The 27,353-nt window shown below is 50.2% G+C and overlaps 1 protein-coding gene across 1 annotated transcript; it reads left to right on the forward strand.

Moving 5' to 3' along the window:
* Positions 1–5,289: 5,289 nt before the first annotated feature.
* Positions 5,290–14,171, forward strand: TAB1 (TGF-beta activated kinase 1 (MAP3K7) binding protein 1). Its single transcript, XM_041481715.1, has 11 exons — positions 5,290–5,371; positions 6,161–6,297; positions 6,490–6,643; positions 7,257–7,343; positions 7,900–8,038; positions 8,514–8,627; positions 11,071–11,182; positions 11,289–11,433; positions 11,810–12,032; positions 12,320–12,476; positions 13,494–14,171. The coding sequence occupies exons 1-11, from the start codon at positions 5,339–5,341 to the stop codon at positions 13,699–13,701; spliced, it is 1,509 nt and encodes a 502-aa protein (XP_041337649.1). The 5' UTR covers positions 5,290–5,338; the 3' UTR covers positions 13,702–14,171.
* The last annotated feature ends 13,182 nt before the right edge of the window (positions 14,172–27,353 follow it).

The following is a 27,353-nucleotide window of genomic DNA, read 5'->3' on the forward strand; positions in this document are numbered from 1 at the left end:
CCATACTATATGGAAAAAAAAAATGGTCTGGATTTTCTGGATTTTTTGGGGAGGGATGGCTTTTTTAGCTTGGTTTGCTACAAGAGCATTGGCTCCTCTGCTCCTGCATGGCCAAGCTGGCAAGTTTAGTGACCATCAGTGCCTTGGATGAGGAAAGAAACCTAAAGAACTGCCCTTATTGAGATGTTTCAGTGGAAGCTAATGGTTGTATGTTTTACTTGGCCTACGTTTCAAATCACACACACCATCAAGTGTCTCTCACCTAATCAGTAGGAAAACTTGAGGAACCTGACGTGCCATGTTAGAAGTGGACTCTCACTGTGAAAAGGATGTGGCAATAGGAGGTGTGGATGGGGGACTTACAGGAATATAGGATACAAATCCATATGGAAATAAACACCTGTATTTCCACAGCCAGGGAAGCAGAAGTGTTTAGTCCTTTGATGTGTCTTTGTCTTTATTCATCTGTGTGTGACCATTGCTCAGGTGTCTGGTGTACTGCAGGTTTTCAAAACACAATCAAATCCTGGGAAGTGAGCTCTCGGGGCCACTGCCCACAGTGGGAGTCAGCGATTGGTAGCCCATCACTAAAAAGGACCTTGTTTCAACAGGCTTTGCAATAAAAATGAAATTCAAAATCCCATCCTGTGCTGATGCTTAGCTAAAGCTTCCCTCTCATCCCCTTTTAATGAGTCTGTCACCTGAGTACCTGAGTCTCACATTTCCCAACATTCGTAGGATTTGAGGACAGTAAACAGAGGCACCTGATGGTGAACAGGCTCCAGCCAGTCCTCCAAATGGTCTCCCCTCTTGGGGCCACTACTGAGCACACACTGCAGCTGCACATCAGATTATATGCAAAAGTGTTGGTGGACCAACCCATCTGTTTCATGATTAATCTTTGTTTGGACAAAGACCCTTCCTACAGTCACAGCTTTTGGGGTGGATGTTTTGTGGAGATACCAAACCCACAGAAAGGCAAATATCTGTGTTGGCAACAGGTGGTGTTAAGAACTGGTGATACAAGATGTTGCCAAAAGCAAGCATTTCAGATGAGTAGGACTCCAACATTACTAGTTTGTTTGTGTTTTCTAATCATTTGAAATCTCTTTAGTTTTGCTCTCTGGTATTTCACATGCTTATGAGTCATGTTTTGAAGCTTCTCCCTGCAGCCATGACATCTAGAAACAATTCTGTTATAAAGTTGTTTTCTTTTTTTTTTTTAAGTTCACATAATCCCAGGACACAAGGAGATGAAACTCTGGTTGGTGTATTAAAGAGCTCAATAAAATTAGATTAACCCATTTCCCTCCCTCATATATCCATCTGGCCTAAAACTGTACCAACTCTGTTTTGCAGAGGTATTTGACTCTCTCTTGGGGAGATCAGCACACTCATCATTCCCCCTCTGGCAGTAGCTCTCCACATTGGCTCTCCAACTCTCACAGAGGGTGCTGCAGGAAGGAATCTGTTGTTTCCAGCTTTCCTTCCTTAACACTTGTTCTTTTTATTGCCCCATCTTATTTCTCTGCCCTTCTGGCATGCCTGGAAACAGTGGCCTGCAAAGAAGTGAGGAGCATTAGGGCACCTGTACCTGTGGGAAGCATCAGGCTGGAGCTGGTAAAGGCAGGTGAGGTGACCTCGGGGTGGAGCTGTGTGAGGCCTCACAATGCCACCCCCACCATCCCTTTCTGTCTGCCCTGGGAGCAGAGCAAGTATGGCAAGCTGGCTCTGCCAGAGAGACCCTTCCTTTTTTCCACCTCCTGCAAGCTATGCCGAAAATCATTGCTTTCCTTTCCAGCCCCAGCCTCTGTTAGCATCCAAACAGAAAGAAAGATCTCCCTAAACATATCTCACACATCATCAGTAGAGGGAAACAAAATGATGTGATGGGTTGTGCCAGCAATCTGGTAAATGCTTCCCGGTTTCTGAGCGCCTGCAAGAGCACTGTGCAGGGGCTGCCCCCAGCTCCCTGCTCCCATGGAACATTGCTCAGTCATGCATCTTTCATCCAGCAGAGTAGTGACCATGCTTCTTCCTTTCCTGCAGAGAAAGCTTCCATAAAACCAGGAAGGCAGCAGTACAGCTTGGAACCAGGAATACTGTGTGTACAATCCCTAGCACTGGGGACTGAGAAAATGGGAGAGTAATTACAAAAAGAGAGAGAGGGAGGAATGAGAAATGTGGGAATTCAATATGAGAGAGGGGGAGCTGTATATCTGCTAACCACTGAATCATATAATTCATTTACTTGTGCATGGATGGTGAGGTTCAGTGACCAATATCCTACATTCCTGAGGAGATCTTGGCTGCATGGGAATATGGCACAGCAATTTCTGAGAGGATTTGCAGAAATAAGAAGCATAAACAGAGGTTAAAAATCAGTTTGATCAATACAGCCAGCAGAAACTCAGTGCACTATTTCATCTTCCAAGTGCTGCATAAAGCTTTCAATGAGCAGACGTTAATGCAGCAGCTCACCAGCTTCTGCAGCACATTCCTTTGGGGGACTGTGAAATGCTGGACAAACATGCACTTAATGCTGCAAATGGCCTCGTTTGCTAAATCCTACTATCCACTTTTTTTCCAGGTCAAGTAGTTAATTGACTGACTCAAGGTTAGGGCAGAAGCTCAATGACAGAACCACAGGAGTATCCAGGCAGAATCTGGCACAAGTATTTTCACCAAGAAAAAAATACTTTGCACCAGGTCTGCATTCCAGCACAAACTGACAGAAAAAAACATAAACCCAAATGACAAAGATTAGTGACTACGAGCTGAGGCCAGATATTTAAATTAGGAACAGGGCACATTTTTAACTGCAAGAGGTGACAAGCCATTGTACAAACAAGGAAAGTGGCAGATTTTCTATCTTGTATCTTTAGGAAAGTTGTTTTGCCCTCTTATTGACTTCACATTCTGCATTATCAGACTCTCACACATACTCTGCTCTTGTTAGTTTCAAAAGGACTCACTTATGGATAGAAGAAGACAGAAATGACTCCTAAATTCCCAGTCCTGCAATGCAATACATGCTGACAGTCTCTAGGCACACCCAAAGCCTTGCTGATTTCAGTGTTGCTCTGAGCAAGGACGGAGTCTGACTGTGCTCATCAAGGTACATGACTGCAACCTTCAGTGGCATTAAATAACCATAAGCTGCTGCTGCAATGCTGAAGAAGTGTCATCCTGTTTTAAAGCAAAGACACTTGCCTGTAGCTTCTTAATGACACGGACAATGCTGCGCTATGCATTTTTCTGCAGGACCGGGAATTCTTCTTTTGGTACTGGCAAGAAAACAAATCTTTGTCAGTACTAAATCTGTCCATCCTACTTCTAATACGTACTTCAGACCCATTCCTATAATTATTTTACCCACAGGAACACTCTGAGTGATATCAGAGACCAAGCTTATACAGAAGCCTAAACCTAAGGAAACTTGTTTGTAGACCTAGGTTCTAAATCTAGCATTTTCTTCTATCTAAATATAATTATCTTTTTAAATCTAGCTTTAAAAAAAAGTAATTCTGCCTGTGTACCTAATTCTGGTTGAATGTCTGTATATTTGTGAGCCTTGCATGAACGGGAAGGATCTGTAATCTTTGTATATTTTGAAGAAAGAAATGTAACAAAACAATAGACAAATAGGAAAGGAAGCTGGAATCCTCTGGCAAAAACCCCTGCAGCAAAAGCCATCATTCCATAGAATGAGGTTAATTAACTGGCAATTATTTCTGAAGTGCATCTGAATCGAATATATCTGCCACAAAGATGTCATTAGGAGTGTATCAAGCCACTGCTGGAAGTCAAGACTATTTAACGCTCCCACCCTCACCACAAGTGCGCTGCTGCCCATGACTGAAACTGCACGTCTCTCACGCTGGAGCCCCTGCAGCCACAACACACACAGGGCTCTTCCCAAAGCCCTTGCTGCCACAGCCTGACTGCTGGCCATCACTCACACTAAGATACCCCGTTCACGCTCCTGGAGGGCTCTTCTGCTGACTTACAATATTGAGAGAGCCGTGAGATTGAACCTTGTGTCTTCCCTCCTCCCCCAGCTGAGCTGATTCAATGGAAACAGCCTATGTCTGCCAAGAAAGGATCTTAAATAAGAGCAAAATCAGTGATCTCTGATTTTGTCTGTATCGCTCAAGCAGGCACACAAGTGATTTTACTGTTGTGCCTGACTCGAGGCTAGCAAGAACTGCTCCAAACAGCGGTGAGGATGGAGAACCACTTGTCATTTGTCCTAGACACCTTCCTACTGCTTCCCTGAGGACATGGTCCAACTACATCCTTGTTAGGGCCTGCAAAAGAGAGAGGGAAAGGGCAGGACACAGACTGCAAGCTGAGAGGGATGGATGCCATGCATGTGGTGCCTGTGGAACAGGGTGCAGCTGAGAGCTGGTACCTGGGCTGAGTCTTCCCTAGAGGTTGCTTGGAACATGATGCACTACTGAGAAAACTATTTCAACACCAGGCTACCTCAGGGCTCTCTGGCACTCAGGGTGAGCCCATTTCACAGGATCCGGGATTTGCGGTACCAACTGCACCTCAAGGACTGTGCTCAGTTTTGGGCCCCTCACTTTAAAAACGACATTGAGATGCTGGAGCAGGTCCAGTGAAGGGCAACAAGTCTTGTGAAAGATCTAGAAAACACATCCTATGTGGAACGGCTAAGGGAGCTGGGTTTTTTTAGTCTAGAGGAGGCTAAGAAGAGACCTCATTGCTCTCTACAACATATGAAAAGAGGTTATAGTGAGGTCGGGGCTGGTCTCTTCTACTGCGCCTGCAGTGAGAGAGCTAAAGGAAATGTCCTTAAGCTGAGACTTAAGATTTTTTTCCCCCCGCTGTTGTGGTGGTCAGGATTGGAATAAGCTGCCCACGGAGGTGATGGGGGTGTTCCCATCTCTGGGGCTGTTCAAGCAGCACCTGGATCTGGCGCTGGGTGATGTGGCTTAGGGCTTCCAGTGGCAGTGCTGGGTGGACAGCTGGACTGGACGATCTCAGACGTCTCTTCCAACCCTGACGATCCCATGATTATATGATCCTCACAGCCCTGCCCCTCTTTCCTCCTCCTCCACACACACACGCTGGCAGTGGCGGCCAACAGGTGCTTCTTCCTCACACATTTGAAGGCCACGGGTAAGCAATGGAGACGCCTGCACTCCGCCCAGAGCAGAAGGAAGGCGCAAGGCCAGGCACACCTCCCGGGGTTCCAGCTCCGTGCCCGTCCCCGGGGCCCTGCCGGCGCCGCCTCACGCGGGGGCGGGGCCCGAGCGGGCCGGGCTGTGGCGGCGGAGGGCGGGCGGGAGGCGGCCGCTCCCGCTGCAAGATGGCGGCGCAGAGGAGGAGTCTGCTGCAGAGTGTGAGTGGCATCTTCCCCCCCTCCGTGCACACGCACCCCCCAGGTGGGTGCGAGGGAGTCCCCGGGCCTCCTCCTCACCCGCCCCCCGCGCTGCCGTGTGGGAAGGGGGAGGTCTCCCCGCCGTGCGGCGGTGGGTTGCTGCTCTCCCGCCCCCTGTGCCGCCTCAGCGCAGGGGGGCCCGGACCGCGGGGGTCCCTCGTGGTCAGCGGCCCTCACGCCGCGCTGACCGGCCGCTCTGCAGCGCACGGTGGCGACAGGTGGCTGGGGGGCCGTGCCACTGCTGCGGGCTTCGGGGTGCCCGCTGTGTGAGGGGGCAGCTGGCGCCTGCAGGCCTGGCTGGAGATGGCGGCCCCAAGCATGTTTCTGTAATTGCTGCCTGCAGCATCAGGCCCCAGTCCCTTGTCCTGGTTGAGTAGTCATGGGAGGGTCCAGAGCTTTCCCTGCACTCCCGTGCCAGGGGTGCATGAGGATCTGATTGACCATAGGAATAGCTAAGCTAGTGCTGTGCTCTGCTGTGCTGTATGGAGTGCAAAACTTGCGTGGAAATTTTGCATCTGGTTGCTCGTTAACAAGAGCCGAAGTGCAGCCAAAGCTCAGCTTCAGAGGGAAGGGACGTGGTAAGTGATGTTGTTCTGCAGAGGAGAAATGTGGAGTTATTGGCTGTGCTATTAGTTAGCAAAGGGAGGAGTGTTGAGAAGAGGGTGGTGGTGGACTGGTGACCTGTACTGGACCATGATCTTCACTTCAACCTCTTTGGGGTTTACATGGTCTCTTTCCTCTTCCTGCCAGGAACAGCAGCCCAGCTGGACAGATGACTTACCATCCTGCCATCTCTCTGGGGTGGGCTCAGCTCCAAACCGTTCCTACAGTGCAGATGGCAAGGGGACAGAGGGTCACCCCTTGGAAGATAACTGGTTAAAATTCAGGTAAGTGGGTTGCACCTGGGACACTGATTCCTGCTGGCACAAGTGCAGGTAGAAGAGGTATTTAGTTTGTCACACAGGAGTGGAAGAAGAGGGTGGGGCCTGAGCACGCAGGAGGTGTCTATGGGAACTTGGGACTTGTATCTGTGTCTTAAAGAGATCTGTGTGACCTCTTTGCTTCTGCCCTCTTGGCAGGAGTGAGAACAACTGCTACCTCTATGGTGTCTTCAATGGTTATGATGGCAACCGAGTCACCAACTTCGTGGGTCAGCGGCTCTCTGCAGAGCTGCTGCTGGGCCAGCTCCATGCAGATCACAGCGATGCTGACGTGCGTCGAGTTCTGCTGCAGGTAAAGAAGCTTTGAGTGGGAACAGCTCCTGCTTCTTGCATTACCCACCTCCTCTTTGCCATCAGGGGAACAGCATCTGGTTTCTGTGGGGGTTGGAAACATCTGGTGGTTGCAGTTGCACTCATCCTGAGCATCTGTAGTGCTTTGTTTCGCTCCTGCCTCATCCCATCTGTCCCCTGGCTCCGTCAGCGCAGTGCTGAGAGCTCTCCAGGAAGCTGCAGCCAGCCTTCCCTGAACGTGTAGGAACAAGTCAGCCTGTGAGGGAGATGACAGTGAGTGAAGGGGAGAAGTTAATGTGTGGGGAGATGGATTTGTGAGTGTGCTTTCTTGAGTGACAGGATCAACACACAAGATCAGATAGGTCTCTGACATTGCTGTGAATGTAATTTTTATGGTGTTGTCTTCTGTTTTGAGTTGTTGCAGATTGTTTTTACAAGCTGTTAACTAGTTGGGCTGAAACAGTTGTGTTTCCATGTGCTGTAGTGGTCCTTGAAAGTCTGTATGTGCAGTGATCATCCACTCTTATGGGCTGGTCTTAGAGAGGTGAGGATGAGTAGCCCCAAAGGCTGTAGGCATCAGAAAGTGCTTTGATTCTCTTTATGGCCTTTTTTAGGCTTTTGATGTGGTGGAGAGAAGTTTCCTGGAGTCCATTGATGATGCCTTAGCAGAGAAGGCCAGCCTGCAGTCTCAGCTACCAGAGGTAATGTAACATTAAGAACAGAGTTTGCTGGAGGTCCCACCTTCCAGCTTGCTGGATGAGATTTGGGCATATTAGTCAGTTTGATCCAAGGGAGGCTGTAAGTGAAAGTTACTTCTCCATGGTTCTCTTCTGGAAGCCTGCATGAAGTGAAGCAAGTGCCTTGCTCCATGTCCCAGAGTTCCCACTGTTCCTACTGCACTGCTTAGACCTGACACTGGTTATCTGAGTAAGGAGCTGAGTGTATCACAGAGAGGAGTTCGGCCTCTACATGTGGCTCTTCCAGGACAAACCCATGCGGATGAGAGGAAGGGCCTCAAATTTGCATGGCATCTGGGCAAATATGGGCTCTGTTCTTCAAGTGTGCTGGACTGTCCTCTCCAGAATTGTATCAAAGCTGTGTCATTCAATAGGACTGAACAGAAAGCTTTATGTCTTGTACATGACACAAGGCTAAGACATACCAAGATGAGTCCTCTCCCTGCAGAATTTTTATTCCAGCTGTGATTTCTGTGTTGTGGACTGTGTGTTTAAGCTTCGCCCTCATTTTGGCTTCCAGGGTGTCCCTCACCACCAGCTCCCTCCTCAGTACCAGAAGATTGTGGAGAGATTGAAGGTTGTAGAGCAGGAGATCTCTGGAGGAGCCATGGCTATTGTGGCTGTCGTTCTCAACAACAAACTCTACATCGCCAATGTGGGTGAGTTGGTTTTTGTCAGTGGCTCAGTCTCAGCATTCCTGCGGATGGCAGGGCCTCTAGGAAGTAAAAGACATTTGCATGGGGGGGACAGTTTCTTTGGTCTGTGGCCAAGCAGCAATATGCTGCTTACACAAGCACTTGAAATCAGCCTGGCTCTTCATCCCTGCAGATGCTGGCTGATGTGGTGTGTGTGGCCAAAGAATGGAGGGAAAACAGGTTGAGAGGAGGAGTGCAGGTTCACTGTGAAATAGAGGACTTTCTTGGGAGGTAGCAGCTCAGGTCTGGATGGAGAGCTGCCTAGCAGGCCTGTACTATGCTGCTAGCAAGGCTGCTTTTTGTAGATCATGATGAGAGTACATGAGCCTTTCTCTTCTTTTCTGTCTTTATTCCCGTCTCTGTTCCTTTTCCCTTTGGATATGTTCTCCCTGTTAATGGCAGAGCTATCTGGTGCCTCATCTCGCTGCTCCCACTGCAGGTACCAATCGGGCACTGCTGTGCAAGTCCACGGTGGATGGGCTGCAGGTGACTCAGCTCAACGTGGACCATACGACAGAGAATGAAGATGAACTTTTTCGCTTCTCGCAGCTGGGTGAGTATTTGGGTTTCATGTTCTTAGCTGAGAACATCGCATGACTGTTTATCTGGGGCACCAAGAATGACTCAAGCCACAGGAACAATAAATAACCACAAAAAGAAGCTTACTGTGTTTTCAGATGACAAGTTCAGTGCCTTCTTTTTGTGCCTTTCTGGCCATTCTGGGACTACAGGGTGAGTAAGCTCGTCTCGCTGACCCAGCAGAAAACTACGCTTTTGTTTCAAGTTTTGAGTGTTAGTTTTGTGTCCAGCTGCCAAAGTGGCATTGATTTGCCCTCCAGCTGTTGCTGCAGTCGATAGGAAGGCAGGAATGGAAGCACAGAGCCAGAGGGTAGAAGTGAAGCAGACAATGTATGATGGCTCCTGTGGAGGCAAACCACAGTTTATGCTGCTTTAAGTTCTGTGTTATGCCTCACCCTCAGGATGGTACATTTCAATTTGCCTTTGTACAAGCTGCTGCTGGAAAAAAGCAGCTTCACTTCAGACAGAGCCAGGCCAAGCACTGGCATTTACTTCTCTCACATCAGTAACTACGGAACTCTTAATGCTGACATTTTGCTTTAGGCAATTTCTCTTTTCCTTTACAGTGTTTGACACGTTTGCTTTCTTGGTCTAGAGCTAAACCCAGACCACTTGTGTGATTGTCAGTACCAAATTCTTCTTATTGAGATACTTGGGTCCTGTACTTTTATTTAGGTAGATCTAAGGTGGCATTCTTCATTAGATTCACCTGGCAGATATATTCTTATTGGGTGAGGCTGTTGATGTGGTAATTTCTGCTACTAGGTCTTGTTTTATTCTATTTCTCTTATTCCCACTTCTCCCTGCACTAGGGATATGTGCTGTGAAACAGAACACTGAATACAAGAATCCAGGGAAAGAGACTTTTTGATTGTCTTTACTATCAAAAATGCAGAATTTAGCTGCAGTCCATAGCAGAACTGTTAGATGTACCATAGGGACTTGTTAGATGTACCAACCTTAACTTGGCACTGCACTGGTGCCCCTGCCTAGAGTCCCAGCAGAAGGAAGATCCTGTGGAACAAGACTGTGCACAGGCTGTTTTAGGGGCCCAAGGGGGGTTTTGGGGCTAGGTTGAAGCACAGTGATAAGAGGTAGTGGGGACAGCATTTGTCAGGATGGTGCCTGTGCCACCCCTGTCTTGGGGGAGGGGTGGGAGAGGTCTTGCGATGTTGTGGTTCTTCAGCTGGCACATCACAGCTTGTTCAGTAGCCTGGGAGAGTTGCTGTGATTTAGACATGACTTCTCCTGGCGTCCTGGGAGCCTCCCTGTGTTTGTGTCTGTCAGTGGCGTGTACCTCCCTGCCAGGAGCTGGCAAATGAGCCAGGCCATGTTGATGAGTCAGCTGCGGTCTGCAGCAGATGGAGGACTTGTGTCTTACTGCTGGGGTAGGTGTGGAGCCATCTGTGCAGCAAGCCTTGGTTTGACTCAAAGGGAGAGTTTCAGCTGGACCCCTGCCTTCACCTTGTACTGAGGACAGTCATCCATCCCGAGATAAAATCTCAGTGTTTTCTGGCTGATAACTCTAGGTATAATGAGGGAAGGGGGGTTGCCAGAACAGACCAGGTAAGTGGATTCATCTGCTCCAAGTCCTGCCTCAAACAGTAGCAGCACTCAGATGGTCCCTGTTAGAACCTTCTTCAAGATGGGATTACTTCCTAGGCCCTATATCACCTTAAGTTTATTTAAATAAATACTTGCTTGATCATTGTTCTTATTTTAGAAGTAGACCACATCAGTTTGAGCACTTGAGCAAAATCTTTGCCTCTTGTAGAAAGTTCTCCTTTTGTCAGAATCACAGGATGGGTAAGGTTGGAAGGGACCACAGTGGATCAATCATCTGGTCCAAGCTCCTGCTCAAGGAGGGTCATCCCTGAGCACGTTGTACAGGTTCTTGAATGTCGCCAGTGAGGGAGGCTCCACAGCCTCTCTCTGCAGTCTCATGTATTAGTGAAATTGCCATGTGGAGCTTAGGAGCAGGGGTCAGTTACAGGTGGAAGAAAAATCCTTCACATACGTTTTCCTCATTCCTGCCTTCTCCTCCCATCACACAGTCTGGAGCTGGCAGGCGCAGATGTTCCCCTGCCTTTTCGGCAAATGCCTGTGCAGCCAGGCCAGCTGCTTCTGGTGGCTTTGGACCAGGGTGTGGACTTTGTCTCAGGGCCAGCTGTTGCATTCAGAGTATGCCTGTTGGGCTGTGTGTGTCTCCCTCCTTCTCTCTCCTTCCCAGCTTGGATCTAGTGAAAAGGTGTCCCTTCAAACACAGATATTCCTTTTCTCCCTGTTTAGCTCCTGATGAGTCTTTGGTGTCTCGTTTTGTCTTACAGTTCTATGTAACTGTGGATATTTCTTTTCTCAGAGGAAGTTCTGCAAGTCTCACAAAGTTAATGAAGCATTTTTGGTTTTCCATCTGACAGGCTTGGATGCAGGGAAAATAAAACAAGTGGGAACTATTCGTGGGCAGGAAAGCACTCGGCGCATTGGAGATTACAAAGTCAAGTATGGCTACACTGATATTGAACTGCTCAGGTCAGAAGAACTCACCTCTGGGGTTTCAAGCCCTCCTTTTCTTCATGATCACTCCATTCTCACCTACTAAGTCACCATTAAATGCTAAATTACTGTCTCTTTCCAGTGCTGCTAAATCTAAGCCCATCATAGCAGAGCCTGAAATCCACGGAGGGCACTCGCTCGATGGGGTGACGGGCTTCTTGGTGCTCATGTCCGAAGGGCTCTACAAAGCACTGGAGGCAGCTCATGGGCCTGGGCAGGCCAACCAGGTGAGCCTGCTCATAAGGGAAACATTCCCATGGGTATTGACTCACTCCAGCGGTGTCAGCTGCTCTCATACAGGCTGTCCTCCTCATCTGTGCTGTCACTGCTGGCCAAGCTGAATGCCTGTGCCACCCCATTCCAGTCTAATGATATGGGAGTTGCTTTGCCAAGCCCGTTCTTCTGGGCAGCTGCCTGTCCCTTAGGAGTAGCCCATTAGAGGGAGTGGGATGACTCAAGGCACAAAGGCACATTATCAGCAGGTAAGCATCACAGTCAGATGAGTTGCCATAAAAACCCTTAGATCAGATGGCAGGAAAAGGTTTCCTCCAAAATCTACAAATCTTTCCTCTGGTGATTTTTTTTTTCCCCTTCTCTGCTCAGGAAATTGCAGCCATGATAGCCACAGAGTTTGCCAAGCAGACGTCACTGGATGCTGTGGCACAAGCAGTGGTGGACCGAGTTAAGCGCATTCACTGTGACACTTTTGCCAGTGGTGGGGAGCGGTCCAAGTTCTGTCCCCGTCACGAAGACATGACACTGCTTGTGAGGAATTTTGGGTACCCCCTGGGTGAGATGAGCCAGCCCACGCTGACACCAACGCAAGGTGTGTTGGGGAGAGAATGTAACAAAATGGGGTGAGGAAGAGAAGAGCTCTTGATTGATCTAGCACTCACCTCACACTGGGAGAGGAGATAGCTGGTGTAGAAGGAATTTCCTTATTAAACAAGATTATTGGCTTTTGAGATGTGGAATCTGTGACAATTTGACAGTATACAGTACAGCATCAAGGGCACTTTGATACAAATTCTTGGAGTTTTTTGCTGCTGTGCTGCACGCCCAGTTGCTCATGTCTGAGCTGCATTTTATAACTTCTGTTTTCTCCCTTTTCAGGAGGCCGTGTCTACCCAGTCTCTGTGCCATATTCCAGCTCCCAAAGCACAAGCAAGACAAGTGTCACGCTGTCTCTTGTCATGCCTTCTCAAGGCCAGATGGTCAATGGTGCCCACAGCAGCTCAACTCTGGATGAAGCCACTCCCACCCTCACTAAGTAAAGTCCTGCTCTCTCACTTCCCAGAGTTTTCCCGGCACCTCACACTGTATAAAGTGGTTGAAAAGCAGAGACAGCTGTCAGTTACCTGTCAGTCAGTCCCTTATCTGGAGTGTGCTCCCCCCCACTACAGCTTTGACAGCCAGCATAATGTGTTAGCTGGAAAGCGATTGCGTGAGGAGTGGGAATGAGTGAAGCAACAGCTCTGAAGCCAGCTCTGGCGACATGCCTTGGGAGCAGCATTTGCTGCTGTTCGTGGAGGGCATTCTGGCAGTGAGCAGCCCTTCTCTTTGGACCTTGTGTGCCAAGTGTGTTAGGTGCTGTGCACAGAGGGAGTGTGGGTGCCCTTCATTGCAGCAAGGAAGAGGGATTATGCAGGTCACCTGTAAGGTTCTTGGAGAGGCTGCGCTGCTGAAGCTGATTTGCTTACAGGCGCAGCCCAGGAAAAAAAAAGGTGGCTAAAGGTTGGAATTGGGATCCTCTTTGGATCCACTCTGCAGGGTCATACTAGTTAGTGGCTGTGGTTTAGGTTGAGCCCTTGGCACAGCGTGGTGTGTACTCGCTGCACAGTGAAGAAGTGCTGTGGGTATTGTGCTCTGTAGCTCCAGAAACAATGAGGCTGACGCACTGGAGCTGCTTTGGCTGCAGCACAGGTCATGCAAGAATAGCTTTCCTCGCTGCCAGACTCTTCCCGTAAAGCTCATGCTGTTCTGGGTATGGGGAGGCCAGCAGAGTGCATGCCTGTTTTTTTCTGCTTCCTCTCTGTTCCTCAGATGCCTGGTTGTACTTAAGGCCTTCCAGTTAATGTGAATCAGATACCTTTGGTGTTTGTCAATTCCAATCAGTTCTCAACACTTTTGAGTGCTCTCATACAGCAAGTGACTGCAACTTTTTACCTGTCTGTTAGGACAGCTTGATCTGTGGAGAAACTGGTGCTTGTTCTATTGCTTTTCTTGTCCAGTGCATCAGGTGGAATAGAATTAAAGATGTTTATGTTCTCTCTTTTTCCCTCCTCAGCCAAAGCCCAACTGTGACGCTGCAGTCGACCAATACTCACACGCAGAGCAGCAGCTCGAGTTCAGATGGAGGTCTCTTCCGCTCCCGACCCGCCCACTCGCTCCAGCCAGATGAGGATGGCCGTGTGGAGCCCTACGTGGATTTTGCAGAGTTTTACCGGCTTTGGAACATGGACCATGGCGAGCAGGGAGCACTGACTGTGTCCTAACTTGTGTCTGCTTCCTGCAGACACCTTGTGCTCGTCTATGTGAGCAGAGACTGAGGCAAGGGTGAGAATGTTCCACTGAGGGCTGCCTTCTGCCCAGAGCTAACTCCTGTCCAGGATGTGCTGCACACTGAGCAGGGGATCTTGTGCACTACACACGTGTTGCCTGTGCCATGCTCCCAATCCTGCCCAGCCCTGGGAAGCCCTGTGAATAGGGGTGGGGGTCTTGAGTGCAGCCCTCAGTACAGGTTTTTGCAAATAAATGTGCGGAGAGGGCTCCTTGTGGATCCTGCGGGATCGGGCCCGTCCGAAGGCTGCGTGTGTGCGCGTGTGTAGGTGTACACGTGTGTGCCTGAGTGTGTGTGTGTGTGCTGTCATAATGTTTCCACAACTCAATTCATAATGCTGTGATTCCAGTGTTCAACTCCATAGAAGATACCTCTATTTTGCAGAATAAATAACTTATAGCTACAGTCACTGGCACCCGTGCGGCTTGCTCTCTTCCTTATAATGTCATGTGTGGGTGTGACAGCTCCTCCTGGTGAAACCTTCTGTTCCTCCTGAACAGAGGCTTGCACCTTGCAGGAGGAAAGCTTCTGCTGAAAAAGTGGCCTGAAGCCTTGCAGGTGACTTAAAAGCATAAGTTCTTTGTTTACTTATTTGCTGAGCTTTGGCACTGAATTCTGGCTTAGAGTCAAACCATAAATACAGGTTATTGGTTTTTGTAGGTAAAATTCATGTTTTTTCCCTTAATGCAGGCCATCTAGAAAGGTGTGGAGGGCAGGTGGAGTTTGTAATGAAGTTTCCCTGTACAGGCAGCTGGTGGTGCACAGCTGGAAGTCACAGCTCCCGCGGTGCCTTGGCGATGCAGCTGGGCACGCCCGTGCCAGGGCGGGGAGGTGTGCAGCCACCAGAGGGGAGCTCCTGCTGGCTGCACACCGCCGTGGGCCCCGGCCTGGGCTTGCTGGCCGAGGCGTCGGGATCACGGCAATCCTCCTCTTCAGTTCAGACTTCTGACGGCAGGCGGCAAGCGAGGCTCTTCCCTCCCGCCTCCAGCCGTCTCCTCAAGCCTCCCCCGCTCCCTGCGAGCCTTTCCCCAGCAAATACGGGAGGCCTGGGGGGTGACCCGCAGCGCCTGGTACCTCTGCGGTGTTGCGGTGAGGCACCAGGCAAAGGCAGGAGAGGGCTAGAGGGCATGAGAGGAGAAGGGGCAAGAGGCAGAGCTGGCGGGGTTCTTTCCTGCGTTTATATTTGCATCCAGGCTTGTCACTTTAGGAAGAAGGGGAATGAGAGGGGATTAGGATGATGCAGCACTGGATGCTGTAATTCAGGCCAGTGTGCAGCCAAGCCCTGACGTGTGGTGTGCAGGTTTGAGGCACTTGTGGCATGCCAGCCTGGAAAACAGGAGAGGAGAATTTATCCCTTTGGATAAATGAAGTAGCACTGAGAGCCCAGAGGCAAGACCTGAGCTCACTGAGAAATATGTGGGCAGGATCAGAGCGGTGAGAAATGCCCGTTTCCTGGGAAGGCACATCAGGAATCCCTTGTGGCTGGGTGCGTGGCTCTCTGCCTGTGCCCCCTCCGGGTCCCGCTGGCACGGCTTTGCCCCGCGGGATGCCGTGTGCTGCTGTGTTTCCCTGCCCCCCTGTAGTTCCCAGGAAGAAAGGGTGTGCTGAAAGTGCCGGCACCTCCTGTCGAGACCCTTCCAGCCCTGCCAGGGAGGTGATGTTCAGTGGCGTGGAGGCAAAGGCAGCAGAGTTGCAGGAGGTTTGGTGCCTTGTCCCCAAGGCTGAACATCACAGGGGCTGGCAGTCCCTCATCAGCCCTGTCCCCTGCTCTTGCCTCTGCCCTACAAGGAGCAGAGAGTTCAGGTATCTGAGCCCAGCCTGGCCTTGCTGTCCAGGGCTGCTCCAAAATGTCATTTGACTGGGGGTCCTCTCCTCCAGATGGCTGCACGGCTATTTAACAGGGTAGTGTGATCCTGGTATGGATTAAAATGGAGTTGAAAATGTTTTGTCCTATTCTATGTTCCCTAACTTGGCACAGATCTCAATAGCTGTATAAACAAGTTTTTCTTGCTTATTCCCCCCTCCCATTATCTCTGGTATTTGTGAACTTATACCGAGAGCTGTTCCAATGGGAAATATTCCAGCAAGTGGATGCTCCAGATAAAAGTTTAAGAATTGCCAACACACTTATATAAAGCAGATCACGCAAAACAAACTGATCCTTAGGCATCATTACCAGTTTAGGAAGTACAAAAAAATAAAGTGGGTAGGAGCGGGTGGATCACACTAAGCTGTGCCTGTACAGCCTCTGGGAAAAAGATGAGGAAGGCAGGTTTTCTGTGCGTGCTCTGTGAGCCATGGCTCAGGAGTCCAGGTCAAAGGAACAGACTGAACATTGTGTACAGGGGCAAGAGGCTCATGAGCCAATATCGGTATTTAATATTGTCCCCAGGGAGCGAGGGGAAGATGCAGGTTGTAACAGCAGTGGAAAAACCTCCTCTCCCCTGCCCCTTTAAAATGAAGGAGTGGCTGGAAGAGGACCGACCCAGAGCGATCTCTAGAAACAAGAGCAGGAGCCTTTTTGCATTGCAGTGAAATTAAAACCACTAGAAATGTAAAGACCTAGACAGAGAACAGTGCAGCTATGCTTCACAGGACTGCTGGAGAGAAGCTAGCAAATTAAGATCTGAAGTAGCAGGATAAGTTTGTCTTATAGGCAGCTAATATTATTTTTGAGAGCTATCTCCCTGCAAGACAAGGGTCGAAATGAGAAGTCCTATCCCTAGAACGGGAGTAGCAGGAATGCTTTGCATGTCCCTGAGCTCTGGTCACTGGCTGAGGGTCATTGGAGGTGCTCAGGCCAGTGAGACAAACCTTTGGATGCCACCTAAAACTGAGGTTCTCAGCATCTCTGTGGCTAAAGGATCACCAGGGACTTCTTTATTTTAAGCTCTCCATTAGCTGAACAGCACACCCATTTATAACAAAATCTTTAAATAGCAGAGAATAGCTAGGAAGGGTCATGGCCAGCAGTTAATGCTCAGCTCTATTACATGGCCTGTGGGTAAGTCACGCAGGGTTTGGGTTTTCTTCAGCAGCCAAGGCATCAGCGGAAGCTAAGACAGGTTATTTTTTTCCCATTCACTTTGTTGCTTTTGTCACATCTGAACTTTCCAATAGGGAAGAGGCATATGGTTAATGAGTGCCACTTGATGCCACCAATGCTCCCTGAATCACTCAAGGGTAACGCAGCACCCTCAACCAGAGTCCCTGCTCCCTCAGCCACCATCCTTGGAAGAGGGAGGAATGTGTTCCTCTCCCCTCTCCTCTTTTTTCCCCCCACCACCACATTAAGGCTTTTAGTGTTAGGAGATCTAAGAGTTTGTGGCACCACTAAAAAAATGGCACAATTGGCCTGGTGTCTTCTCAGGGTGGAGACAGCCATAGCTGAAGGGTGAATCTGCCTAAAAGACATAAATATCATTTAATCTGACAGTTGTTTATACACAAAATAATCTGATTTTTCCTTCCTCAGAATGTCTGAGGAAGGGCTTTAGAGTAATCCTGTACAGTTCATTACTCAAATGACTTGCCTTTCTCCAGTGAAGAGCATCACTGGCACCCTAAAACATTCATGCCCTTAATGTGAGTTGTACATAAGCCACCAGGGACAGGTTAGGTATTTTAAATCCTATAGCTCTTTCTGTAAGCATAGGAATTCTATTCAGAGCATTCTGGCAAAAATTCAGCAGGAGTACTTATATTCTGCCAACTCCAATCCCCTCCTGGAGTTTCAAATGGATACGATATTTATCTTCACTTTCCGTCTTGACTATTGTGTGTTGTCACTGTAGGTTGCTAAACAACTGCTGCCTCATCAGTGGCTGCATTTTGCTGGCGAATGAAGTGAGCCCCATGTGCCTATGAACCATAAAGCTATTTGGAGCCCTTGCATAAGAACCCCAAGATACATGTAAGCTGTTAATATTTATTATGTGGAGCTGAGAACATCACTGAAGATGGAGGGATTACAGTAACTGAGTTCAGGCTGTTGAACAGCCAGACAGAATGAAAGAGAAAACAGATGCCCTGAAGGAATAAGAGCAAAATGCATGAGGAATTTTCTGCATGCAGGATTAGACTCCAGTGGAGCATGGAAAGAAAAAGGCTGGAAATGCTCCAGAGAGCCAGGGCAGATAGGACAGAGGCAGCACTACAGCTTCTTGCTTGAGGTGAATCTTCCCCTCTATGCTTCTCCCAACCAGGCATCAGTTGAACCATGGGCTCGCTGGGGTGCAAACAGCAGGAGCCCTGTGAAAAGGGACAAGGTGTGTTTCCAAGGCATGTGAAAGAGGATTCAGTCTTCTGGGATGTGCAATGCTTGGCCATTGGCCCTCTCGCTTCTAGGTGTTTCAAGAGTCTTCTAAGCTGCTTTTTCTTTTTGTCTCATCTCTCAAAAACAGCATGACCTAGAAACTCTGCATTTCTTCTGCTAGTTTTGCCTGAGCTGGCCAAAGAGTTTTTCTCTTCCTTACAAAAAACAGTTGATGGTGCAGAACAACATCAGGCCCTTTCTGCAGAGCAAGGTCCTCAGTGAATCAGCTGCTTTGATGTCCAAAGAACTGGTAACAAGGAAAATCAAGACTCAGAGAGCGAGAGGTTGTCTGGAAGGGCAGACAACCCTGCACCTCCCACTTCAGAAGTTACAGAAATGCTTCTGCACAAAACCCTTGTGGTTACTACAGCACTAAGGTGGCCATCACCCACCAAAATATCTTGGGAAGCCACTGTGGCTTGTTCCAAACGCAGCCACAAGCCCAGCCATCCAAAACTGAGGTTCCATGAAGTAGTTGGGCATTTTCCAGACACACAACTCAGTGCATTCCCAACCAAAGGGAAAATGGGCAAAGGCGGCAGCCTCCAACCTCTGATGAGGGTTGGTTGCTTTGGAAAATTCAGGACTCCTTTCAAAGTAGTGGGGTCAGAACTGAGCTATTAGTGGTTTCATGTCTGAGAGATTTGGAAAGTCCCTCACTGCAGCAGCTCCAGCTGGCATTGGAGCACAACAGGTAGCTGCTCTTGTTTGCCTGTGTGCTCCATGTCGGTGCCGGAGCCCCCTCGACGCCTGTCTTGGCTGCAAACCTGCTCAGCACAATGGCCAAGCCCCCCATGGTGCATCCATGACCTCTGGGGCAGCCAGGCAGGTACAGCTAGGGAGAGGGTTATCCCAGGCACACAGGGAGTGCACAGGGGGATGGGAGAGCCCCAGGGCCTTGTCTCCATCCAATCTCCTGACCTCCTGTGCAAGGGCCACCGGCCACCTGTGCCAGGAAAGGAATACCTCTGTGCCTAGTTTTAGGCAAAGTGGAGCAAACTGGCTGGGTCACCTTGGCTAAAGGTGTGGTGTGGGTGTGGGGGCAGAAACAGAAACTCATCTCTGAATGGACTTGCCAGATGCTGCTTGTCGGTTCAGCATGGAGGATGGCCCCAGTCCTGCAGACACGTCTTATGTAAGGAAAGAAGTGGCTCATCCCTCTCTTTGAAGCAAGAAACATACAGAGAAGCAGCTTCAGAGCTCATCCCTAAAACACTTACAGCTCTTAAATGCAAATGAGAGTCAGGCACTAAGGCAAAATAGGTTTTGATATGAATTCTTCATCCAGGTAGTTCAATAATTTACTGAACTCCCCACCCCTTAATCCCAATGCATTCTGGAGCCAACTCTGCTTTTTCTTATTGTTCTTGTCATTAGTTCTTCCAGGATTTCTCAGCTGCTGCACTGAGGAATAACCAAAATAGCTCCACAAGGGACTTTCTGTAGATCTAAAGGCTTGAAACAACAACAGCAAAATAACAAAAAAAAAAAAAAAAAAAAAAACCCCCACGAAGCTAGATGGGAAATGGAAAGGTGAGGAGACAAAACCAACATGCAGTCAATAAAAGCTTTCAGAGAAGAGATAAGAGCAACAAAACATAGAATGGCTTACTGCTTCCTAACGGTGTGATGGGAATATGAAAAGCGCTTTTGCAAGTGTCTGGAGGGGGAAAGAAATTAGAGAAGTGCAACCATTAGTAAATGAGTATGTGAGTGTATTATTCATGGCTGCAAATAACTGCAAAAGTGCGACATTTTTGTTTCTGTCTGCCTTTAGTAGCAAATTTAAGAATTTTAGATAGCAAGGATGTAATTAAGACCTAATAAAGCAGCTTGTGCCTGCTGCAGCAAGCAAGGAACGTGGCAGCCTCCCTCCCAAACTCCAAAGGGCTGTTCACCTGCATGAAGTGACTCTGTGTTTGTAGAACTGCAGCTCAATTCAGCATGAAAGAAACCCAAAGAGGTACAGCACTTAGGCAGAAATAAGGTACAATACTCAATGATTTAGCTGAGGCACGTATTAGCTGGTGCTCTTCACCATGGGACTTCATTTTTGGTAAGTCACCGAGGTCCTGCAGCTGCTTGGCACCGAGGGGCCCTGGCTGTGATCTCCTTGAGCCCCGGCAGCGTCTCTTGGAGGGCTGCAAGAGGACTGTGCCGTGCCTGGAAGCAAGGTGGGCGGCCGGACGCGCCTGCAGCTTGCAGCTGCCACTGCCAACCCCACGGTGAAGCTGCTGTTAATTGTTATGCTTGGCACCTCCTGACAGCCTGGCTACATCTGGTCGGCCGCCTGCCAAGCGCGCGAGCGGACGCGTCGTTCTGGGGAGACACGCTGCCGTGCTAATGGTCTTGTGTGGAGCTTAAAGTGGGCTGGGGACCTGAGGCTCTCCAAGAAGGAGAAGCATTTCACTCTTCTCCAATTAGACCAATTTCTTGAGCCAGAGCATTGGAGCAGGGCTGTGGTTCCTGGAGAAATAGATGGCCCCGTGGGCTGTTTGCCAAACCGGCTGTGGACTTCGCAGGATCCTCCATGCAGGGAAGCTGGGAGTCACGCTGGTGCACTGAGCCTTTTGCTACAGCCTCTCCCGCACTTCACTACCAGATGGACACATGCTGGTTCTGTTGTCCTCAGGGCAGTCAAACCTCATGACACAAATCAAAACATGGCGAACATGGCAGTGCTGGGTTAATGGTTGGACTTGATCTTGGAGGTATTTTCCAGCCTAAACAATTTTATGACTCTGATAGGGGAGGGGTGTGAGGTCCAAGGGTTAGTAAGGTTCTGCATCCACTGGGAAAGACAATTTGGTGCCCTGTAGCACAGAAATGAGGGTGGTTTCCAGAAGAAGAGCAGCCACAGCAAGTGGAGATCGAGGGATGAGAGAAAATTATTTTGTGACAAACTTTGCTTGAGAGGTGGCTGGTGTTTATTGAACCACAGGTGGGTGGCAACTTCGACAGGAAATTTCAGCAGAGGATATCAGTACTTCTGTTTCTGAAAAAGAGAATGAAAATTGACAAGGCTATAAATACAGCTATGCGAAAGCGCGCTGCCTGGAGGACCTGGGCTGCAATGATAAATGACTGCTGAGTGCTATTTAGGGCACAGAGGCCTAGGGAAGTGCCAGAAAACTAAATATCCAGTCAAGCCTTGGCATCTTCACTAATGAGTTCAAAGGAGGATGGCAAAGGGCTCCAGGCTCCCAACTTATCCAGTGCTGATGAAGTCCCTGTGGTGGAAAATAGCTCTGAGAGGCATGAACTGCAGCAGTGTTGCTGCAGAAACACTCCCAGGCAGCAGTGCTGGGGTTGTGGCGGCCTCATTAGAAGGCATGTTCACCAAACCGTGCTAAGCAGATCATCTGGCATGGGCACACGGCAGGGAGGTAGCACAGAAGGGGGCTCTGGCACACGGACTCGGTGGGGACAACCTGCTGACACGTTTGGAAAATACGATGGGCACCAAAACGGGTTGGTGCGACACACCACGTCGAACAACCTTTGCAGAGAAAGCCCTGTGGAGCTGGGATGGCCAAGCATCCTGATCTGCTGATTTCTCCATGCCCACTTCAGTGCCCCCATTTATTTTTGCTAGCACAATCAAAAAAACCAAGTCACAAGAGGGTTTTCAAATCTGAATAATTCCCTGGCCGAACACCAATGAAAATCTGACTTTTTATTCCCGCCTGGTATGTAAACACATTTCAAAGGGCTTCAGCAGCAGAGGAGAAGGAATCTCTAATCTGAGCCAGCTCCTGTGAGCTGGGAGCAGTGGCCGTGCTCCCTGGGCACCGGCTGTTCTGTGGGAAGGCATCACTCCTGATCTGTGGGGAAGAAGGGAAGGAAGTGCTCCAGAGTCTGGTGTTTGAACTTGCCTTGGACTGCTGACATTGCAGCTCTGTCACTGGTGGGCTGAACTCTGCAGTGTCCCCATCCTCCAGCCTACCCCCAGGCTGCCCTTTGGCTCTTTTGGAGGAGCCAGAGGAAACCAGGTCGAGGAGCTCATCTGGATTAAAAAATAACCCAAGGAAAAAAAGAAATTAAAAAAAATAATAATTTTTTTTCAGCCAGATCAGTTCCCCAGCTGAGCTTGACGAATGGACTCACGTGCAGCAGAGCTGCTTGTGGCACTGGGTTTTGGAGTCATTCCCACCGTGGGGGTTGTGCTGTGGATGGCAACTGCAGAAGTGCAGGATGCAGCAAACCCTGCTCGGCCTTGCTGAGCTGGTACCTCGCAGGTGCCACTCACACGAGGGGCAGAGCGGGACACGCATCTCTGAGGACTGGGAAACTGGAGAGGAGCCAGCACAGGTAGTGGCAGGGTGATGATGTGGGCAAAACTGGGTTTTGCTGCCCTGGGGGTAGGAAAGGACTGAAGAGTGGAGGGCTGAGAGGGATAGTGCTGGCATAGAAAGCTGAGGAGGGACTGAGTGACTGTGCTGTTCTGCTTGTCTGGTCCTGGACACTTGTAGTGCTGGCCAAGGTGCCCTGAGCTTCCTCCCATCAAACAGATCCCAGGGCTGGCTCTTGCCAACACACAGGGAGGGCTGCAACATGCTAACATAGACTTAGGGCAGCTGAGGGCTATGAAATGGATTTAGTCCCCTTCTAATGGCTGAGATCTGAGAAAAGATTTGCAAACCACCCATCGAACACCCCTGTTTCCACAGAACTAAGAACAGGGCTCTCCAGTCTTCTGAACTCAGCTCCCTTGTGCTGGTGGTGTCTGTTTGCAGAGATGCTCAGCGATGCCTTGCTCATCCCCAGCTCCCTCGCTCTCCTCTCGAATCCCCACATACCTCTCTAGTTTATCACTCCAGCAGCAGTGGCATTCCCCCAGGGGAGCAGGTGCCATCGTTGGCTAACTGAGGCATGTCAGAGAGACACTCCTGCTCCCCCCTGTTCCGGTTACACTGAGCACACAGGCTGGTTGGAAATGAGAGAGACCGGGGGAGATCAGCCCCCTGAGGAGCTGGGAGGCTCCCAGGGAGGATCCACAACAGGGAGAGAGTCAATTCTCCATTATCTGCAGCGCAGGGAAGGCAGCTGGGGCTCGTGAAGAGCTGGCAGGAAGATGGAGGAGCTGAAGGGATACAGCAGAGTTTGCATAACGTGTCTAAAACACAAGGCCAAACCATTTCATTGTGACCTGGCTGATGTGCAGCATTTTGACCAGGGTGACTGCTGCTAGGGGGAGACCAGACACCCCCAGAGAGGCACCAGGACAAACCCCCTGCAGCTCCTCCTACACCGCAGCAAAAGGCCAGCGCAGCCTTGCAGGAGCAGCACTGCTGCACCCGAAGCGTGGTGCAAAAGCACGAGGATGCAAATGCCAGCAAGAGGAAACCGTGCTTGGAGCCGAGCTGCTCTCGGCTGCTTTGCAGCAGCCTGAGCCTCCGTGCGTGTCCTGCCCTGAAACTCCACAGCTTGTTCCTAAACACCCGTGATGTGCCATGCCTGGCCACGGCCCTGAGCAGATTACCTGAAGGCAGGAGAGGGTGATCAGCCTGAAGGTATGGGGGTGGCATGGAGTAGTCAAAAAGCACCGCCATGACCAACAGCAGTTACACAGATCTTGCTAATTTAACTGAGCCCCTACATTAGTTCATTGATCCATCATGCCTTGATTAGAGATTGGCTAGAAGATGTTGGTTTTAGATTATACGCAGGGAAACTCCTGTGCTTCTGAGGAAGCTCTGCTGTGTATCACACCCAGGTGTTCAAACACATGGATTAGATTGCTTAATATTCCTGTGTTTGGAGAAAATCATACCAGCTTCTTTCCGTTTGTGTTGTTCTTCCAGCATGTGAGGTGCCCCAGGTAGCCTATCCAAGTGGTTTTTTGCAACCCCCAGGGCCCAGAGCTCCCAGAAAAGTGAAAGGGGCTCAGCAGAGGGGATGGAGCCAACAGACATCATCTCCTCACCCTTCTCCCCACCTCATCAATTTCCCCCATCCCACTGACACTAAATGCAACTTCACCAGGCCTGAGCTTGTTCTGTCCTCAAGGCATCTGTGGTATTTTGGACACATACATGTTCTCCCCACCCTCCAGCTTCCAAGACCCATCTAAAGGGCTGGGGAGGGGGCTGCAGCCGCCACCAGCAGCAGCTCCCACAGCTGCTACTTGGCCCTGGGTGGGCAAAAGCTTCCCCTCAGCACCAGCACATCTACTCAGCCTCAGCTGTGAGCAGTGAGCTTCCTGCAAGCAATCTAGCAGCCCTGGGGAACTCAAACTGAACCACAGAACATCACTCTGCATCCCCACCAGCTGCAAGGGCTGGGCAAGACCTTTTCAAATAGAGTCTGCTGATCCCTCTTCAGTCTGGAGGAAAGCTCCACCAACATCTAAAAGCTGCCTGCTTTCACGTGCAAGGATTGTTCACTACAGGAAAAACAGGTTTAAATAAGGAAAAAGAAAAATAAAAGAGCACTTGAAAGGGAAATAGTTCTGCAAATTGAGACCCAAAGAATCCCGGAGGTATTTGATGCTTGAACAGCTGAATGAGATGCCATTCTGCAAGGCGAAGCATTCAGACTCATTTATTTATTTAAACTGGCATGGAGATGCTGCTCAAATTTGCTGCCTGCAGCCATCCATCAGCCAGGATCCAGCAGGCTGACAAAAGCACCTGAAGCACAGGGGGATGCAGAGCCCCCCTCACCCACTGCCTTCCTCAGGAGAGATTTCTTCGCTGAGGTGGGCACAGCTGCGAGGGTGAGCCAAGCAGGGGGCAGCTTATCCTCCAGACCCACTGCCCTCCATTCCTGCCACGGTTTCCCAAATCAGATGCAATTGCATGGGTGGTTCTTGGGAGACCCACAGGGATGGGGCCGTCCTTCGCTCCCCCCAGGCTGTGACACTTCTGGTATCACATCAGTGCTGTAGAAACAGCCCAGCAGGAAGGAAAGCAACAATTCTCAGAGCGGTTTGGCCCTCGGCCAGCAGTGTGTAAGCACAGCAGGGAAACCCAGCTCTGGGGCACCTGTGAGATGGGGCAGCCTGTGGCAAGTTTCCCCAAATTAATTTGGGAGTGGGAGTTAGCAAAAGGCAGGAGCAGCCTGTCAAACCAGTCCTTGGAGGTGTTACAGTGCCGGTAACTCCTGCGCCTGCCCGGGCAAGTCAGCAGGCTGCGGGTGGGATGCAGACCCCATGCAGCCATGTGAAACTCTGGCTGATGGTCCAAACACGCTGCGGGCTGCTTACAGGGAGTGCCCACAACTTGTCTTACTGCTTTCTCCACCCTGTGGTAAGCAGGGACAGAGAAGTTCTGGCCCTGGCATTGGAGAAGAGGCGAGGGAAGAAGTCAATAACTCTTCTGAGCGTTCTGCTCGCCCAAGCGCAAGGCCCCTCGCGAGGCAGGAGGGCTCCCAACACCAACCCCCAGATGGAAAAGGTGCTGGTTTTGAGGGGTGGGTCCTCCAAATGCAGGAGGTACCTTCTAGCCCCTCTCCTGCTGCAGTTGGTGAGAACAAATGTCAGGGCAGGAAGCAGCAGGAAATGGGAATTCATTGCATGAGGTTTGACATGTCCACATAGGACCAGACCAACTCATTTTTGGCCACCAGCCTCTTCCTGGCCCCCCATGGCTCAGGATGTATAAAACAACCCAAGGGTTACTGCAGCCAGTCAGGAATGACCCTCAAAAAATCGGGCAGCTAGGAAAAGGGGAATTTTGTTTCCCATTACCAGCAGGGCCTGAGCTCAGCTGCAGTCAGAGAAGAGGTTTGTTGGTTGAAGCTGGAAATAAAGGTGAGCTAAACCCAATCCAGGCTTTGTTTAACTGTGTTATATTCCTCTCTTTATGGGTCTGCTGACATACATTGTTTTCCAGACTAGAGCCAGACATTTTCTGTGGACACGCTCCCAACTTTCCAGATGAAGAGTTGTCATAAAAACTGACTTATTATGTTGTAGGGCACTTCCTCTTCACCCTCATATATTCCAGAAATGGGATTTATTTGGGATATTTACAGCTGTGAAGAAATGGCACCCAGGTAAAACATCTCATGAATCAAAAAAGGAACCCTCCACAATTAAAATGCAGCTAAAGAAAACACGTGAAACCCGAGATATAGAACAAATCCCAGCTTGAATCATCTGGTTCCAAGACCTGCGAGGAGCCCATTGAGCTTGAGCTAATATCTATTCACAACATGCAAGAAGCAAAGACAAACAGGGGTGGCCTGGAGCTAAAGTTACACGGGCGCCGTGTCCGGAGACAACAGCAGCCCCTGCTCTGTCTGGCAGCGGTCAGGGCACCGACCCTGCTCCCCCTGGACCTGCCTCTCTGGTGCTGGCACCACGCTGTCCTCACACCTCAGAGCCCTTCTCCAGGCAGGGCAGGAACACCGCAAATGGGAGCACACAGCCCTCTGCAAACTCAGGAGCTTTTTGGTGACCAGACCTCGGGCTTGGAAAACGCCTGGGTGTGCCCTGGGCCCTATGGCAGCCCGGCAGGGCCGGTGCGTGATGCACCCAGAGGGCAAGAGGTTGGGTGAAATACCTTCTGTCGTGCTGACCCCCAGCTCATCCCCACCAGGAGCTGTGTGGTGACATGACAGCTCCTGGCCAGGTATGTCTCCCACAGGAACCTGTCTGAGGTTCCATGCAGCAGCCTCCTTCGTGCTCTCCCATGGAGGTGCCCCAAGCACAGCAGTGAATTGTGACACCACACCCAGGAGGCGAGCAAAGCCAGCCCTGTGTGGCACTTTGAAGCATGCAAACCTACCAAAGCCTCCTTTGCAGCCCTAACTGACCCCCGGGGATGAGCTGGCAGCTGCACTCTGACATAAAGCCACTGCTTCCTCCCTGTCCCCTGGCCGGGACAGCGCTGATGCTGGCCAAGCACCCCACGTGAAGCTCTGCTTGCACTGGCACAGGCAGCATGAGCTGGGCAAGCAAACGCTGGCCAGGAAACAGCTGTGGTTAACCTGAGCCACTGTGGCAAAGCAGGTCACTGGCTGACCCAGTAATTTTGAAAGTGGCCGGGAGGAGGCCAAGCCTGCTGGTGAGGAGCCCGGTGGTGACAGCAAGTCGGGCTCAGTTACCTTTTAACCCTGCTCAGCTGCAGGCAGCTCAGATGCAATCAGATCTTTCAGTGTCATTTCCTTTCCAGGTCTCATTTTGCTTTCCGAATTTTGTGTTTCTGGGCAGTTGGGAATCTGCCCTGGCTTGGAAGATGAGCAAGTCTCCATTGAGGGCTCTGTGGGGTCACAAGCCCCTGTGCAGGCAGGGACTGTGGCTCTCTGAGAGCGTGCAGCGTGCCAGC

This window comes from Pyrgilauda ruficollis, unplaced genomic scaffold (assembly GCF_017590135.1).
Source record: "Pyrgilauda ruficollis isolate IOZ18807 unplaced genomic scaffold, ASM1759013v1 scaffold56, whole genome shotgun sequence".
Lineage (NCBI taxonomy): Eukaryota > Metazoa > Chordata > Aves > Passeriformes > Passeridae > Pyrgilauda > Pyrgilauda ruficollis.